Consider the following 19,689-nt stretch of genomic DNA (forward strand, 5'->3'; position numbering starts at 1 on the left):
CTAATTGCAAGTATGAACTTAATTAATTTAATATTTGAAAACTTAATTTTTTTCCAAACCATGGGAAATGTCAGAAAAAGCGATAGTTTTGACGGGAGTTTCATTATCGATTTCTGCTTCAGAATCTTCATTCATAGGCTTCAATAAATGAACAATTCTATTAATTCCAAATGCATATATTCAAATCTGATAAAATCGAGCAGTCTTGTTTGCTGGGAAATTAAAAAAAATAAAAAAATAAATGAGACATCAACAAAAATTATAAAGTTGATTTGCGGTGTGAATTCTTTCACCTGTTAGCGTAACATCTGTATTATTTTCTTCTGAAGTATAAATAGAGAGAATCGAGGGAATTCAAATTTATTCCACCTTCAAAATGGCATTTTTATTTGGGCTTTTATTCCTTTTCGTTGGAAGCATCTTTGCTGATCCATTCAGTGAGTAATTCTAAATATTTTGCAAAAAGAATTTAAGAATGTAACAAACAACTGATATATTTTGCTAATTGCGATTGTTTCTTTTTTTCTTTTTTCTCTTTTTTTATTTGCTTTATTAGCTTATTTAGGCGATCTTCCTTTGGAAAATCCAGATTTATTTGGAGGTGATATTCTTCTTCAAGATCCAGAGGTAAGATTTTTATGATAATTATTAAGATAAGAATTTTTCGATAAGAAAATAAAAAATTAAATGTGTGATATATGTTGCCTTAACATATTTTATAGCATTTCTAATATAAAGGGTTTCTACTCTAATTTAGCACCATTAGAGTGAGGCGTATACTTTTAATTATAGAAATTTCTTAATTAAAGTAAAGAATTATAATTAATGTTGCTGCAGTCAATTAATGAAAAGCTGAAAAAATACATCATCTGAATCGTTTATACAGTCCCTTGGTCAAAGCAGTCATAATTAGAAAAAAATTCTTAAAAATAATAACTCGTACGTTATTTCATGACTTAAAATTAACGAATAGTAGAACTTAAAAGTAAATGGAGTTTATGGTCAAAATCATGTTTTTGAAAGGTTATCAGTTTTTTTAAAGTAAATTGTTTCGACGAAATAAAAGACCTCATAGCCAATTGGCTATGAGGTCTATGATTCTTTAAATATTCAAAAAAAATTGCTTTTACGCAGAAGAAAAGGTACAAAAATAATACTGTATGCTCAATAAACAATAGAAAAAATTCATTTCTTATAAAAAGAAATATTATTTAATTCTTTCCTGCATTAGAATTTCCGTATTTAATTACATGACTTCTAAATGAATCGATCAGGAAAGTATGTGGCAAAAATGATTTGTGAAATGGAACTGCAATCACGGTGAAACCATATTCTTCACAATTTCTATTCGGAAACAGACGACTCCAAAGAGAATGGTCTACATAAATTAACCATGTGTTTAATAATTGTCAAAACATAAACTACGAGGAACGGTTCATCTTAAACATTCCGCGACAAATGTTCACAAACCAAGGTTCATTTAGTTAAATGACAAGGAGATCAGTATATTACTGTTTTTCTTTCTATCAAAATAAATAAATAAATAAAATAATTACGTTTTGTCTTTAAATTTAAACCCGTGATTTTCAAAGAGAAAAAAAATATATTCTTTCTTTTTTTCGTTCGAATCTTTGCTTTAAGAAACATCTTAACACTTTCTTCCGATCTATGATCGAAAGGTTAAAACAAAGGAACATTAACTTTGATTGGTTTTAAATTAAAATCTATTATAATAAGAAAGTGAAAAGTACTATATAACAATCAAATACTGATATACGCATTTTAAATTTTATTTTGATGACTTGTACCAATTCACGATCATTTTAGAAAATAAAATTTTCCTAAAAATTAGTCTTTTATTCTCATTTTCAAAAAATCAATTTTACAATCTATGATTTTGATAGTTGATCCTACCATACTATCATTATTACAATGCTTTAAAAAAATCAAATCCCTCTCCTATTAAAATGTATTTTTTTAAATAAATTTACAATGCTTCTGAACCGCATTATCTTCCTTGACCTGCCATTATGCACACACAAAACAAAATAAACCAGTGTATTTTCTTTAAAATATTTGAACTTTTAAAAAAAGTTATACTTGAGTGAAATCTACTATTAGAATCAAAATTTGGAAACAGCTGGCATAAAGTTAAATAATGTTAATTGAGAAAGAGACAGATTCAGTTTGTTTATTTCACTGCTGGAATATCTGAATCTAGCCGTTCTTCACTTTAATTAACCAGAGTTATAGGCTTGGAGTTGCAGTTCTTTATAGTTGTTATTTCATGATAGGTAGGATTTTTCCATAGAAATTTTATGTTACTTCTAATGTAAAAAAAATGATTCATGAAAATACTGGTTTTTCATCCTTTAGAACAGTGATTTTATAGCTTGCATCTATAAATATACTAGCAATACATCCATTATTGTTTATTTATTTCCTTTTCAAAATCATGTTGGAAACAGGAAACAAGACGATATTATATATGTGAGCTATGATACTGCTTCACTTCATTTCAATTTAATTTCCTGATTTTTATCTTAAACAATCCCATGTTATTCCATTCTAAAATATTTCATTATCCGAAACCCACTTTTTTTTCTTTTTTTTTCTTCTTTTTTTCTAATCCATGCTCTAAAAATTGCTGACACTTGGATTCTGAGACTCGAATGAAGTGATAAAAGTTCTAACGCCTGAGATATTATTTTAAAGATGCCTAAGATTCCCTTTCCTTAATCTACATGAGTCAAAGAATTCCTTATCACAATCTCTTAGTAAAATCACTGAAGGGAAAAATGTCCGTCTCTTTGCTCTTATATCGTGACGTAAATGTCTAAATTTCTCATTAATCAGAATATATTTATGGAATGTCTTTTTATCTTTGTCAAACCTGGGAAAGAATGAGTTAAAGTTCAGTCCTTGATCGAGCTCTTCGCATTCAAGGAATCTCAATTCAGCCGAAATTCGAGCAATTGAAATGTCGCAGTCGGTGGAACTGGAATTACCCCGTCTGTCTCTGCGGCAATTATCATGAAAGAAAGAAAGTTCATCAAAGAAAGTCTTCATCCGCCTTCTTTTTTAGTTCGACTCCTTCAAATATGCTGAAACTTCATTCTGTTTAGTACATACTTCCACCGCTTGGTTATGAGTTTTTTTTTTTGTCCAGTGGTTCATTAGTTTTAATTAATTTCAGTTAACATAATTTCATGTCAAACATTAAAGCTGTTTAATTTTAATTTTCTTGTATATGTTCAGATTTTTTGCTTACATAGATTTCCATAATGGAGACCAGACCCATGACATCATTGCGCTGTTGAAACGTAAAGTTCATCGTTTGCCTTCACTTTTGTCTTTTTTGAAAATTTTGCTTTTATTAGTCGTATAAACTACACAAATAATCTTTTCTCTTTAGCTTTCAACAAAGGAACACCAAAAAATGAATCAAGCTTTTGACAAAATTTGAATGAGTAAAACCATTATGCCTGCTTATCTGGCAAAAAAAAGTTAAATTTTATCTAGTTTCATCCTATGACTTTAAAATGTGTGTCTCATTTTTGTTATGTCAGCATACTCAAATGCGATTGCTTAGACTCTACATATATGAAATTTGATTAATTTAGAAACTAAAACCGGAGTTCTGTGTCAGTTTCGATTCCAAAAGACATTCTAGATCTTTTTTATTGTCACCATTTACTTTTTTGAGTGTTTCAAGTAGCAGTTGTGGCATGGACACAATATAATATGCAAGCATCACAAAGGAACCCAACCAAAGGATCATTAGTTTGCGAACCCAACTACAGACTAAGAACTGCAGCTTGAGAACGGACGACACAATTGTATCATATATGAACTATGAACAAACGGTAGATTTTTAAAATGTACTTTATAACTTTTTTAAAATTTTATTTTCGTATAATAATGCTATGCGATAAGAAGAAATTATTTATCATCTATTATGAGTGAGAATGACAATATGTTGTGATTGTGGAAAGGACGAAAAGGGCAGAAATTTACCATCAAGGGACAAGACAAACCCGACGGGGGGCAAATACAATTCCTTTCATTTAGCTTCAAAATATGACAATTAATTTTAATTTAATTAAAGTCAATTAAATATTAACTAGTTAAGTAAAATTTTTCATTCACTTCATTTTTTTTTTACTCAGATACTGAATCTAATATTTCTTTCATTGTTAAAAATTTTCTAGGTTATTTGTAAATAAAAGCTCGCAGTTTCTTTTACAGACCATCAAAAGATTGTCAGTGTTTGAGTCTATTTTTTATGAGCTTTAATTGCATTAAGATCTAATTCTGGTGAAAATATGGTTATATTCCCTTTTAGATTTTAGTGTACTGCTCGAAGTACAGGTGGTAGCAATAAATCATCTATATTTGCAATAGCATGATCATGGAAATAGTATTATATCAGATTTCAATGAGGAATGAGTTTCTAACTACTTTGAATTTAACAAAATCTTCTAGATTATGAAATATTTGAATTGCAATAAAAATGATTTAATCCAATCGGGCTATAATAATTTATAAATTTCTAATAAATAATTTTAAAATGTTGTAAAAGGATGACATATGAAAAATAACAAAACGAAACAACTGAATATGAAAATTTATAAAAAGTTTTTTTGATGAATCAATTTTTTTTAAAAGTGAATAACGTTTCTACATATGCGAAACGTATTGATGCATAAAACACGGAACACGTGCACTTACTCTTCTTCCGGAAAGCAGAAGAAAAAAAAAGAAAAAGACTGATTTATTGATTGAATTAACAGCGGTTCCCTGAGGAGAACTTCCAACGTCTTTAAGCGAGGAATCATTTCCCACTAATTCGTACACTTTTCTTCCGCCTTTCATTATGCCTGCTCATTCGGAATGCTTCACACTCACAGCCTGAGCAGCGTTAAACAATACATTCAACTTTATACAGACTGCTCCTGGATGCGTATTCCCATTCCCTCCCCTGTTTCATGTATGGAAGAAAATCGAGCAATATCATTGGTTCTTTCCTTCGGTCATGCCAGGCCTGCTCTCGCTTCGATTTGCAATGTATGTCATATATTTTATTTATGTGCCATCTATATTTTTCATTACAATTTTCTGCTTAATAATATTTTCCTGTTACTTAAATAAGAAAGTGTTTTATTGTGTCGCCAATTTACCAAATGTTATCTTCATATGAACGACGGTCGTGTCTCTGTCCCACATCTTCTGCTAAACGCCGATTTCAAGCAAACTCATTCTTTACGACAAGAAAAATAAAATGCTATTCATTTTTCGAAATACAAATATTATTTAATTAATTAGTAACTAACTGAAAATCTGTCACTTTTCCAAAGTAACTTCGGAGGGAATTATCTTACAAGAAATATTTTAATGTTAAAATTCAGAATTTTAAATTTTCAGTTACATTCAATTCATTTCCGTTCCGTTTAACACAGTCGAATCATTTTCGAGAATCGTCAATTTCTCTTTAATATTTAGCGCAGGCAATTTCAAAATGCGTGACGGTAAGACTCTGATCTATTCTGCTGCCGTTTTTTGAATTTTCTGTTCATCTTTGAGAGTTGAATTGAATGAACAGTTTCTAAGAAGCTGAAAGAAAGGATAAAAAATGTCGTCTTCCAGTAAACACGAATAAAGCAGGCACACAGTGCAAAGTGATAAAAGGATTGTTTGCATTATAATTGATTCAAAATTAGATTTTACATTAAAAATATGATGCATAAATGTATTCCAAGCAACAGCAAATTATCAGCTAATAATTTATAAGTCTAATTCCTAAAAAACGCTTATATAGTAGTAAGTTGTTTTAGCCTTTCCATTGGGATAAATAATACTTTCATCTTGTTTCTTTCTGTGTTGAAATTTGTGCTTTTACATCAAAGAAAATGAATGGGTAGCTAAAGTGAGTGTTTTGGTAGATTTAAATGGCTATTAATATAAAATTATACAACCTAGGGTTGGAACAAAAAAAAGGGGATCATCATAAATTAGTGTATCGTTCCAAACACCAAGGAGTGAAATGAGTATGATTAATTGAACAACGAAATGATTCAATTTGTATAAAAAGTTCTTGAGATACTAAAATGACTCTAGAATTATGACACAAAAGAAAATGAACCAATGCCAAGAAAGAAAAAATTATATTCTGGAAGATTTGATCCAGAAATCTATCAGGCCTGTAAAAATCATGCATTTCCTAATTTAAAAAAATATTTTGGTTTATATTTGTATAGACTAAATAGTACTTTATTTTTACTGAAATATTTATGACCAACCTTTTTTCTTTGAAAAACGCTAAATTTATTCATAATGAACAAATGCATATTTAGCACTAGAAAAATCTTACTGACATTTTCATATATAAAAATAAATATTACAAAATATATTACAAAACTAAGCAAATGATGTACCGCAATAACTGTAACTTATTTAAATTTCATTTGACTGTAGCAAAAATATAGCATTTATATTTACAATTGCAATGAGAGAAAGCTATAATAAAGAAGAAAATGATAATATTCATACCTTGCATATAGATTTAAAATAATAACATTATACCAAAGCTTACATTCTTAGAACCAACATTTTATACATTTTTATAACAAATTTAGAACAATCTATAGTGTAACTATTTAAAAAGACAATGTGTAGTAATTTTATAAGAAATATAACTTTCAGTTAAATTAATAATTTTGAAATCAAAATTATTTATTATACTTTTAAGCATCAATATAAGCAATGGTATAACATTGAAGTAGCGTTGAATATATTGAAGCCCTTTAGATGCATCACCACATGCTAGTCGTTTGTCGCCTCTAACAGCTCTTCATGCAGTGGATGTAGGTTACACTCTCCAGCCTTTTTCCTTAGAGGAACATTAATATTGAGAGTTGCCGGCATTGTTTCCCACAATCCTTCAGATGATATTTTTTCTAAATAATTTCAGCCGATGGGGTGCAGAAAATCAGTCGCAACTTCAGAGCACTCTTGTTGTATTAATATTATTTATTCTAATACCACAGTTCTAAAATTCTCTATCACAAAACTTCTAGATAGATATCTACAATTCATGGATAACCTTTATTTATAAATATCCTATAATGATTATAAAAATTTAAAAAGAAAAGAAAATAAGATTTTGTTTTGAAAAATCTGTACGATTATTAAATCCTAAATGTGGAATTTTTTTTTATCCGGAATAACATGCTTCTAGAAAAGTTTCAAATATTTTACTTTGATGAATTTTTTAATGCATTTGCTAAGATTCTCTAATTAGTCAAGTGGCATTCTCTTGTACATGCAAAGTACAAAACTAAATATTCTTCTAATTTGTTAAAAATTTATGTTACAGAAAAACTTTCAAATTTTAAAAGTTATTGTCACTTTACAAATAACTGTTTAGAAATAAAACATGTAACAAGAGTTTCTAACCTTATTCAGAAGAATCATATTTCTAAACCATCTGTAAATAATTTCATCAATTTTTCATACAATTCTTCCTTATGTGAATTTTTATCATTGTATGAATAAATGTTATAATCTGAAGAATGACTTATTGTAACAGAAGTTAAAGAGGGAATTCCTTCAAGAGATTCGCTGTTCCTATTAATTGTTAGAATTTCTCATCCATCTAATTGAAATGGTTGGTAAAAATCAGTTGATCCCTTCTCCAAGAGCCAAATAACTTATTTGATGTTTTTATTTTGCTTCAGCTGGAAGAAAGTTTTTACCACAAACATGAATAATAATAATAATAATAAATTCTAAAGACATATGTAACCTACAAGTTAGAAAATATTTAATAATAACATTATATTTACTGACAATAACATTATTCAATATAGATAGTCTTTGAACCACATTATGTGTGCATCTTGTTTTCTAAAAATATCAAATTTTCTATATTTTTTCAGCCAGCTAAATAAAATTAATCAGTATATCTCATAAAATAATTAAACACAACTCTTAGATTTATTCTATCCTAATTTTTAAATCATAGCCAATTACTGAAGCACTATGCTCTTTATTGGTCTAGTTTATCCTTGCATTTCAAACTGTAACATAAATGTTAATGGATACATATAAATCACAAATGTCTTAATTCAATATTAAACACAAATATGAAATATAAAAATTTGGCTGTTTCTGCAGGTCCCATGCCATCACCAAAATAATCTTCAAGCTGTTCTCTGCAGTCTTTAGAAAGAAGAAATCTTAAAGTTACAGCAGTCATAAGACTGTGTTTATGAAATGGAATAGTAGTGATGATTCCAGTTAATCCCTTCTGAAAAGATTCAAAGCTAAAATTTGGAACTGATACACTCCTATCAAGTGAATTAAGATGATCTGATGCAGATAGTGGATTTATAGATTAAAATACTAAAATTATTTACTTGTAAAAAGGATTATTTAAATAAAGCATTTATTATATGTAAGATCAGAATAAATATAAACTCTAGATAATTTTGATTATGAAAGTCTGGCCTAAATTATTAGTTTTAATCAAAATACTAAACTTATCAAGAATTTTATTTTAAGCATTTTTTGAATGACAAATTTTTAAACACACATTATTTTTTTTTGGATAAATATATGATATTTTATATATTTATCACCCCAGTAGTGATAATTTGATTAAACTGTCAAATTCTAGAAATAAATATGTTATAATGAGATATAACTGTACCACAAAATAAACAAAATCTCCAACAATTTTTAAACTACAGATAAAAAAACTTAAAATATAAAAATAAACTTAATTTCTAAAAACTGCAAATTTTTAACCACAAATTAAAATTCTCATGCATGCAGCATTTAGTTTCATCTTCGCTAGAATAGAGGCAAGGTATATTTTTGAAATTCCTTAATTATTCTTGGTAGATGGCACGTTAATGAATGAACTATGTTGGCATACCAATTTTTTCATGTAATAATGCCGATAAAATGCACTTTATAAGAGTCCACCAAGAGACTTAAAAAATATATATTTCTAAAATTTAAAGCTAAAATTAATCCTCTAATTATAAGAGGAAAGCTAAAACTTAACTAACTAGCAAGTAAATCTTTTCTTGATTTTCTATTGTTCTACTTAGTATTTGTTGAATTTTCAAATTTTTTCGCCCATTCTTTGATATCGTCCATGGATTTTAAGTTACACCTGATGGAAACTGTTTCATTGTTTTCAGCAATTTCATTTTTCGCAATTCGGACTCAATTTCTCTGCTGTCATATTCTCAGACAAATCCATTTAACCGGGAAGTAAAACGTAAAGAGAGAGAGATATATATAATAATTACAAAACAAATCACAAAGGCAAATTCGTTCTTTGGAAATTGCGGGGAATAATAATACGAACTGAAACTACATAGTAATTTGCACGTAATGACGTATCATTCTCTTAGCAGAGTGAGCGGCGGTACGAATCAATCCTATTGCCCGATTTTCTACCCTACGTGAAATAGGGTAGAGAATGGGAATATGCGTCCTGGATGGTATGCTATGCTAAAGGAATGCCCCCTTTAAAACTCGAAAGCCGTTCATGTGCAGATTACCTAGCAAAGTTTATCTGATTTGCTTCGTGGAATCAAAAGTTTTCCGCATCTTAACTAGGTAATGTGAACATTAGCGGCTTCTTATCGTTAAAGTTCAAAAGTTAGATTCTCTCATTTCCTTTCCCTATTCCTTACTCATCCCCCCCTCTCCTTCCAGTTTGTTATGAGAGATCTGAATTCAGTGTTTCCAAAGAGAGTTTTAACGAAAGAAGATATCCCTCCTTTAGAAATATCTTTACGTCAAACAGCAATAAAACAATAGGGCACCTTGAGGGCTGTATTTGCATGTCTTTTGGATAAAGATAACATAAAAGCCTAAAATTTACTGCAGTATTTCTTGATTTGATGTAATCCATAAAATCTGAAATCCTATGCAGGAAATACATTTCCAATATAACACTCAAATTAATGTACAGAATCCATGCATTTACTCTAAAAGGATGTTTTACGCTATGATCTCTATTATTTTCTACACGGCCTCGCATTAAACTGGTTATACCTAAGAGAATACTAGAAGAGTATCCGGTTTCGACAGATGCCGCATCTAGTATATATATTTAAAATTTTGTAATGCATGTAAAAATTTTATCATATCAAAATTCACTTTTTTTTTCTGAAAATAGTGATTGAAAGTTAAAAAAATATTATTTTTTTACTTCTGAATAATTGTATCACTTTATATATTAAAATTATGTTCTTTTACTGAATCAAAATGATTTCAAAAATATATAACAGTTTCTCAGATATCGCAGAAGTTTTTATGATTCATTTGGCATCTGAAGAATCACTATTCAAAATCTTATAAATCTCGAAAGGTTCGCCAGATGCTTTCAAAATTTTTGAGAGTATATTTCATGAAAAGCAATTAATTAATGGAGTGAGTTAAATTAGAATGACATAAGGAGGAATTTGGGATAATCCATTAAGTAGTTTAATTATATGTCAAAAAGCCCAGTTAATCGGTTTAGCTATCTAAAAGATCTGAGCCATTTCCGTCCGAAGTGTTTAGTGAAAATGCAATGATAAATATTCGAATTATAGATGTGCGATTTTTGGCTGTTGAAGAATGTGCACAGGTTTCATGAGGGAGAAAAATATGCTCTTAGGAAGCTTTAGTGTGCCAAGCGTGCTTGAAGGGAATGAATGACAGCAAGCGTCCTTATTTCAAATCAATTAATGTTATATAGTGAACTCAAATTTCATGCAATTCAATACTAATTATGCAACAAAAGTTTTACGAAATTTAAATTTATATTTTCAGGATAGAAATGCCATCGTCAACAATTTTCAAATTTGGCCTGGCGGAATTGTACCCTATGAAGAAGATCCTGGTCTCAAAAAGACCGTCAGTAAGTTTATAGCGAAAAGACAACAATACAATTAAGAAACGTTCTCACTTGAGAATTCCAGTCTAAGGATATCTCTTACATAAAAGTTATGGATGAAGGTAATTGGGAGCAGTTGTCTCCTTCTATTCAAAATGAGAAGGAAAAGAGGTTTGTCATTTATGTAGGTGCATAATCCTGTCTGGAAGGCTTATTAAACAATACCCTTTTTTTTAAATTAATGAACCATCCTGAGTTACAGCAACCCAGTATGTTCGCAGCTACCCCAGAGATGATTTAGTCATTTTAAACATACATTTTCCTTTTGAGTCTAGCTAATATGAAGTAAATATTTTTGAAATAATACTACGGCTTATCGCCTCAGGATTTATTTTACTTTTCCTCAAAATATTGTTTCTGCACTGTTTTTCAATACAAATTCAATTTATTTAATCGAATATCGCATATAATCTACTCATCATATGCCGCAATAACTTTAGTGACTTAATAATTTACACTCATTCTGTCTCCAATTTTATGTTGAAATGTCTAAAAATAAACTCTTAAAAAAGTAAAAATGGATGATTATCCTGAGACACGAGAAGAAAATATGAGATTTGAGACTTATTTTAAAATGAATAAAGACTAATATTTCAGTTTAATTATAAAAATAGTAATCCGATTTCATGCAGTCTTCAATTTAATTTTTCATTGACATTTATGTTGCCTGAAAAACTCAACTCAGCGGTGGAATCTTGTAGATTTATCTGACATTCGACAATCGTAAACCCCTATGCACTAAAAATATTTTTTTTTTATTTACTCAAATGAATGCTTTTCAAATCTGTCACATTCGAGTGACTATCATATTATCAGTCTCTCAGGCGGACGTTCACACACTTTCAATGCAATCGAATAAAAAAATCACGATACTCTCTCCTTCTCCACCTTCCTTTTCTTGTTGAAAAGTTCATCTTCAGATTCCTCTTTCAGCATTGCGAGATTTTTTCTTTCTTTGACTCCTTGTCTTTCCTTCGTTGTTAATCAGCACCAAATCTTTATTAATTATCATCTTCCGCTTGTGAAATGCATTATGTACGTAGACTTCTTGGTATATTCATTAAATATGTCTATGGAATAAGCATAATTTGGAATAAAAAGTAAACATTATTGGCAGGACGTTACACTATACATAATACCACTTTCTACCATATAATAAATAATTGAAAATGTATCAAAATATGGTTTTCATTATGTTAAAAGCTTGTTCCTAATGATCCGATGATGAAAATGGTCAGAGGTAATCCTCTGACGGTAAGGCCAATGTTTCATTTTACAAATCCAAGAAATTCATAACTCAGCAATTATCTCGCAAATGACCGATATAGAGAATGAATAATGATTCTTAAAAAGGTTTTGATTCCACTTTTTCTTTTGACTGCAAAAACAAACAAATGTTAAAAAATTCCACTGATAAAATGCGGCAGAGTATTTATCAGCTTCCTCTGCCGAGGCACATTTCCACAACCACCGACAGATGTATATCGATCTGTGGTTGTGATATTTCCCGGCTCCTGAAACCGCCTGCGCGTACTGTCATAACCACGGTGGTTGTGGTACTGTGCTCACTCACTATTCCTGATCATTCGTTGCTCCCAATTGCCCTCATTGATTTTTTCTAGGCAATAATGAAATCAAATATTTTTGTGAATCTTTGATAAAACGTACCTAGCATTTGCTTTCCCACTGATGGTTTGTCATTTTTTTTTAAATTCCTTTAACACTGACTTTTAACATCGTTATTTTAATTCTCTTCAAATATTCAAAAATTTTGTCTATTCCATTTTTTCCACGCGGTTTAGTTTGAATTGCTAACTTTTTCGAAGTCTTGCATAAAAATAAATGCATTAATATTTTTACTAGATGGAATGGCCTCGTACGTATAAAATAATCGTAATATCTAATATGTATATAGTTACGCCATTCTTTGCAAATATCATCGAGATTTAATTTTTTTTCACAAAGACTGATAATAGTTTTCGTTTAGTTTCACTATCCCATGATAAAAATTCCAAAAGTATTTTTTAAGCCTGGTCCTAAATAGGATTAATGTAACGGCGCCTAACTTCTAAGCAGTTATGTGAAAGAAATGAACTTCAGTTTAGAAAAATGCTCCTAATGACATAAATAATTACATTTTATGCTGTTTGAGAAAATAATTATATGTCCGGAAAAAATACGATGTCTAAATTTTCATGCTGTCTCTCTATAATGTCAGTCATATTTAGCAAAATATTCTGCATTTTTAACAAAGAAACGTTCCACAATTCTACACCTAAAATTGTTCTTGGTGATAAAAGTATAAAAATTCCGACTTGCAACGACTTCAGCGTACATTTATTGATTCAAGGTATTGAAAATGTAATTATTTACATCATTTATAGCACACCGGAAATATCTCTGATGGTTTAGAAATTAGCTTTTGCACTGTCATTAGAAGGGAAATCCTCTATACTGCTCAGGTGCAAAAATCAGAGATTACATTTACATTCCTACCCTCGAAGATGTGTACTTACATTCCCAACCAAATGCGTAGACACAATTCAAAAGATTTTCTTTCAGACTTCGAAAAAATGAAAACGCTGACATTCATGAAAATATCATTTCCAATATACTAATGCTTTCAAACTTTCATCAACAATTTGATTTAAAAATTTCAATCCATCAATAATTCTTTTTTAATAAAGATTCTTTAATAGTAATATAATATGTAATACTTTAATGGTAATACTTTAATGATAGACAGTAGTAAAGATTCTTTATTACTATCAATGAGTAAAAGGTTCATTCAGTAAGAATGCTTTTCTTCATTTTTTAGATCAACCAAAAACTGTGTCACCTTCTTGCAGTGTCATCTGTTTTTAAAATGTATGGAAAATTTGAGTTAGTGAGTGTTTATAATTTGAACTACTTGACACGGAAGTCGAAATCAGAGAAACTTTAGAGCCCTCGCAGTTCAAACATTAAAATTAACTCAAAGAAATTATTCGCCCTCACCTGGCTCGTCTCATTTCAAAATTCCCACTTCTTCGTGGCCGAAGGAATGATTTCAAATAAAGTAAATCTACTCTAATGTATGAAAATATATATTCTCTCGCCCTATTTATCGCAGTTCCTTGTGAACAAAAGATAACAAATGTTGCTTCATTTTTTTTACTGGCTTTAGTGAAGTTCATCCTGGAACGTTCCTTCAACCATTACTTAAAGCATACGTGCATCAAGTTCGTGCCTCGCACCAACGAAAAGGACTATATTCGGATATTCCCAGGTCAAGGGTAAGCATTCTACATAAGTTTCAGTTTTACGTTAATCAAGAGGCTTCAGAAATATTCCTTCCTTTGATAACCTTTCCTGAAAAGCCTCGAACAAGTTCGTAATAGCAGTTAAAAAGCTTTCTAATAATGTCCTTAAAGGATTTATTTTTAAAAAGCTAATGAGCGAAACATTGTCTTCCTTGAGTATTTTGTTACATTTTTGGAGGAATAAAAGTTGGAAAGATGAATGAATGTACTGTCTGAAATATACTCTCTGTCATGCAACCTGAAAGCTGAAGCAAATCAATACCGTCTATCACAAAATTTTTATTCTCAGCTATAGTTATTTCCAAGAATATGGATGTTTCCGAATCCAAAAAATAGTGTGATTACGAAAAGAAGTTATTAAATCTAACTTTACGTTCTTTTAAAGACTTTTTTTTATTATTAACTGCAAACGGCAGGGAAAGCTGAAAATTTATAAATGCCCAAGAGACATGGAAATTGCTACTTACTTTCAAAATGTAATGTCACCTGTTAATATCGAATTTCTGTCTAGATAATTAGTTTTCAGAAGAAATAACATCTGATGTGAGATCATCTTCTTATGTTGCAAAGATATTGTGCAAAAAAATATTCCTAGTATCGTAAGAACATTCGTGTTCCCAGATTTTAGGGACATTTAAAGACCCCGCTATTTAGAGTTGCATTTCACTCTGCAACATCTCCATCTTCAACATTCTTTTGCACAACTGCAACATTTTCTGAGGAGTCCTTTTAAAAGTCGAGTTTTGCAATAAACACATGGATAAATTCCAAATGAGACTAAAGAACAGAAAAAAAGGGCGATGAACAGATATTTTTTTCCGTCTGAAAAGGATGGATGAAAACTTCGATAATCTACTTCCAAGTTTAAAATTAACTTTGAACTTTTGATTCATTTCTCCTAAAATTTCAAAAGGATAGAACAAATATTTAAAAATAAATGAATATACTGATATATTATTCTTTGACTCTTACACGCTTTTTTTTTCTTTTGTAAAAGAAAATTGACTTGAAATGAGTTGGTTTGACTCAATTTTTGTATTGAAATTCATAGAGAAGTTTTACCGTTTCATTTTTCTGAAGCCTGCAACAAAATGTTTAAAGTCAATCTTATTTTACTTTAATTATTGTCATTTTTTTCTGTATTGATAGCATTAAGACTCAATCAGTATATAAGACTTGATTTTAAAAAAGTGAAAATATTTGATATTATCCAAAAGTAAAAATACTCAAATATTTTGAGAACATTTTTCTACGACCTTTTAGATATTTCTTCCTAATTTTACCGATTTCAGTCGTTCAAAAAATAATTGATGAAAAAATACTGCTGACGAAAAATTCACACTCTTGATGACATGAAGAACTAAGAAGAATATCTTTAAAGAAACGACAGCGTTTCCAAACCGAACACGAAAAAAAAGTGAAGAGTCTGTCTCTACACAATTCGCATCCAACAGTTTTAACACAACATAGATTTAATATAAATCGTTAAAAAACCTTATAATTAAACCTTTAAAATCCTAATTCATATATATATTTATCTTCCAGCTGCTACTCGTACGTGGGGAGAGTGGGAGGCCAGCAGCCCGTGTCCTTGGGTGAGGGATGCGGTTGGGAAGGCACCATCATCCACGAGCTGGGGCATGCCCTCGGATTCTACCACGAGCAGAACAGATCAGATAGAGACGATTATTTGAAAATATATTGGGAGAACATCTTGGAAGGCGTGGAAACAAGAGTTGCTAAATTTAGAATATTGAATTCATATTTACTGAAAAATCAGGACTATTTGCGCACCTTAGCATTTGTTCAAATAGTTAGGTGCTGTTATCACACTTATGAAAGGGATCTGTTTCAAATATATTTCACGTGGGATGACAGAGAAGGAAAAAAGAGGATGCTTTCCGTCATGTATCAGATCATATTATGAATTGAAAGGATATAAAATCAGAAAAACTTGCAGCAAACGACAATCTTAAAAATAAGTAGATTAAAAATTATCATAAAATTTGTATTTAAAATCAAAAAATGATTGGTAGCAAGTGGCGACTGCAAATCTCTAAGTCTAAAATGTTAAAAATATTAAAATAGGTGAACTTAAGTAAGAACGAAATTTCGATGGGTCTGGCCTGATATTCGAGTCCATTGTCAAAGTCCTGTACTCTCTGCCAAAATTAAAACAAAAGAAGGTGGTGAACGAAACAGCTATTTTGCTTTCATTACCTATATTAAACATTATTTTATATAAAAAAGATATATAAATAATCAAATCGACGTATTTAAGTTTCACTTTTTGATTATACTAAAAGAAGGGAGAGAAGAATGACGCTTGAAACTAGCAGCAGCAGCCTCCTTCTTGCGTACTCTTCCATCCATGTCTTTTCTCCTCGCGAATATCTTGCATGGCTACGAAATGTGGATCTCCGACGCTGATTCGATCCGACAGATGTTGCCGGCGTGGAATGGCAGTTGTAGTGACGCACCGAATGTCTTCGATATAAGCCGTCGTGTTAGCACACGAGCCAACAGACGGTCAACTAATATTTCGGCTCAAAATAAGTATCTATATACCAGACCTGCCTACCAAATTTCATTTACCAATCTGTTTGTGCTTAATATGAATAGATCACTTTCAAACGAACAGCATTCCTGTGCATTGATTTAGTACAAAATTTTGTAGAAACCTGCAAATTTGGTCTTTATTGCATATACCAAATTTCAGCCAACTAGCTCGAAGAGTTTTCGAGTTATCTTGTTCCCAGGCAGACACAGTCCCAAAAATGTATTTTTCGAACTCCTAGAGGTCTTAACCTTGGAGATTCGTTAAAATCCAGAGTTCGAATCCATTATTCATTACTGAAAAAATATTTTAAGTTAATAATAATTCTGAAAAAAAGAGTTTCTTTCCCCTTTTGGTAGAAATTTATCAACGTCTTGAAATGATCCTAAGTAGAGTAACCTAAAATGACTCTAAAAATCGATTAGAAAGAAATGGATGAAGAAAAAATTATTCGGACACACAGAGAAATATTTGAATCTTTTAACAATGAGTTTGATTGTTGTGGTCAGCACTTACATAAGTTTTTGTAAAAATAGCGCGTGCATCAGGGAAGATACAAAGGTTCTTTTATGAAAAAAATTCCAATTTTTCCGCAAGATTTTTGCTTATAAAATCTAGAATTTTCTATTATATTAGACGGAACTTATAGAATATGTCACAAAATTTCATTAAAACGTCTAAACGTCTATTACCTAATGAATATATTTTAACTGAGCATGCTCAAATTATAGCATATTTTTCATTCATATCATTTCGTTTGGTACCGACTTATTGAACGCGCACCAGGCCCACTTACACGGTGGTTCTTTGGTGGAATCGGGTATCGGACCTGGAACCCTCTGATTCCAAGACCTTAGCACCAGGCTATCGCGGCTCCAAGAAATATATTAAATACCTCTTCATACTTATAATTGAATTTATGTTTAGAGAAACATAAATTATAATAAAATAAGGATTATAAATAATAAAAAAACCATCGTGCTATTTATTATTATTTTCTCAAACAATAGAATTCCAACACTAAGGAATTCAATTTAGAATATCACAGCAAATTATTGGGACCTGCCTGATGATACACATAAAAAAAATCTAAATGACTGGATGCCATAATAGCATTGACGGGAGTAAAGGTTGAGTCCTCCAGGTCATCACTGATCACGATACAACCCATTACATAGGCGGCACGTCTCGTCATCGATAGGGAGTATCCACTTTACATCATTTCTGGAAGCTTCTCATACCCATGTCTGAAGTACCAACGAGGGAATAGATATTATAATATAGATATTATTTTAGAATATAATCAAGGGCACTCAAGGATCATTATGATTTATCCTGCAGATGAGTTAGTTTGAGATGGTACCATTGTTTGCTGCAAAGATGAGTACTACTCTTTAAGGAAGATTAGTTTTTGAAATGTTCTACGAGAATTGAGAGATATTCTTATAAAAATAAACTAGGAAATCAGACCAGTGATACAAAATGTCGTGATCAAGCTCGAATTCGAAATTTCAATTCATCCCGAAAGTGTTGAGGAACTTCACTGGCTTATTCGCATTCCAGATATTTTTCCACAAAATAACAGAGGTTAAATGGAATTTCGCATTGAAACCGGATGCAATATCAATATTTTCCTGTATCTTGATGACATCCAAACGGATTTTTATTTATTTACCTAATACGTCTGCTTTTGAAGCTATTTGCTATCTTTTGCGCAGACGCAGTTAAAATGTATTTATTAAAAACCGCCATATTTCCATAAACATTCATAAAGTTTAATTTAATTTTAGTATAATGCCTCAATGATACTTTAACTCACGTATTCTATATATTTTGCTTGAAAATTCTGCATTTTCCAAGCAAAAAAGAAAAGAAAAAGAAAAAAAAAAAACGTGAAAGAATTTGGGATTTTTTTCATAAACATCTTTATAATATTCTGAATGTTCTTGCTATTTTTTAAATACATATGTAAGTGTTGTTAACAACAAACAAAGCTATCGTTTTAAATTTCAAATCAATATCTATTTCTCTGAAACGATGTGAGACAGAATTTTTTTTCCGTCAAATTTTGTTCGGTTTCCTAAATGCCGCGCCCAAAGCCGAATCCTAGTAGTAAAACGTGAATTCACATATATTTCTTATTTAATGGAAATTCAAGGATAATTTTTCACTCTTTTCTGGAGATGTTCGAAAAATACGTAGGCACGAAGGTTCTCAGCATTTTTTTCTGATAACGTGGGGAAACTATTCATATATATAAAAGGAAATTGGAAAAAAATAAAAAAAGAAATCCTCGAATATTCTTTTTTTTAAAAAGTTTTGTGGAAAAATAAAAAACGCTTCTGAATTTCATGAATATAATAATTTTTTAAGCTGGAACGTTGAGTGACCGCCATTTTTATTTGCAGGTAAGGAAGACCAGTTCATGAAGCTGAAGCCCAACCAGAACCAGCTGCTGACCCCTTTCGACTACGAGTCCATCATGTTGTACGGCTCCACGAGTTTCTCCAAGGACCGCAAAAAGCTGAGAACAATGGAAGGCAAGAACGGAGAATATCTCAGAGATGTTCTTTCCAAGGGAAAACTCAGCACCAGCGACATACAAAGGATCAAGAAGCTCTATAAGTGCTAGAAGCATAAATAAAAATTAAAAAAAAAACTCAAATCGTTTCTTATTTTTTTAAACAAAGAAATATCTTTTAAAGTTATTTCTAGCGTTGTCATTTTTATTTTAGATTTAATAATTCAAAATCATTTAAACATAACATCATATAATGCGTGCAATTTCGAAACTTCTGCCCTGTGTGACATTCTTAGAAAGTCTTTGATTGGCACCGTTTTATATAACAGCATGCTGATTGGTGACCTTT

The 19,689-nt window shown here is 30.5% G+C and overlaps 1 protein-coding gene across 1 annotated transcript; it reads left to right on the forward strand.

Moving 5' to 3' along the window:
• Positions 1–294: 294 nt before the first annotated feature.
• LOC129961812 (astacin-like metalloprotease toxin 1) lies at positions 295–19,476 on the forward strand. The gene is made up of 6 exons (XM_056075394.1): positions 295–437; positions 557–627; positions 10,837–10,924; positions 14,127–14,235; positions 15,808–15,983; positions 19,228–19,476. The coding sequence occupies exons 1-6, from the start codon at positions 377–379 to the stop codon at positions 19,449–19,451; spliced, it is 729 nt and encodes a 242-aa protein (XP_055931369.1). The 5' UTR covers positions 295–376; the 3' UTR covers positions 19,452–19,476.
• Positions 19,477–19,689: the final 213 nt, after the last annotated feature.

This window comes from Argiope bruennichi, chromosome 1 (assembly GCF_947563725.1).
Source record: "Argiope bruennichi chromosome 1, qqArgBrue1.1, whole genome shotgun sequence".
In the NCBI taxonomy this organism is placed as follows: Eukaryota; Metazoa; Arthropoda; class Arachnida; order Araneae; family Araneidae; genus Argiope; species Argiope bruennichi.

Coding starts and splice junctions, on each gene's coding strand:
- LOC129961812 (XM_056075394.1), top strand. CDS start 377: ATGGCATTTTTATTTGGGCTTTTATTCCTTTTCGTTGGAAGCATCTTT. Junction 628..10,836: donor TTCTTCTTCAAGATCCAGAG/GTAAGATTTTTA, acceptor TTATATTTTCAG/GATAGAAATGCCATCGTCAA. Junction 14,236..15,807: donor CGGATATTCCCAGGTCAAGG/GTAAGCATTCTA, acceptor TTTATCTTCCAG/CTGCTACTCGTACGTGGGGA.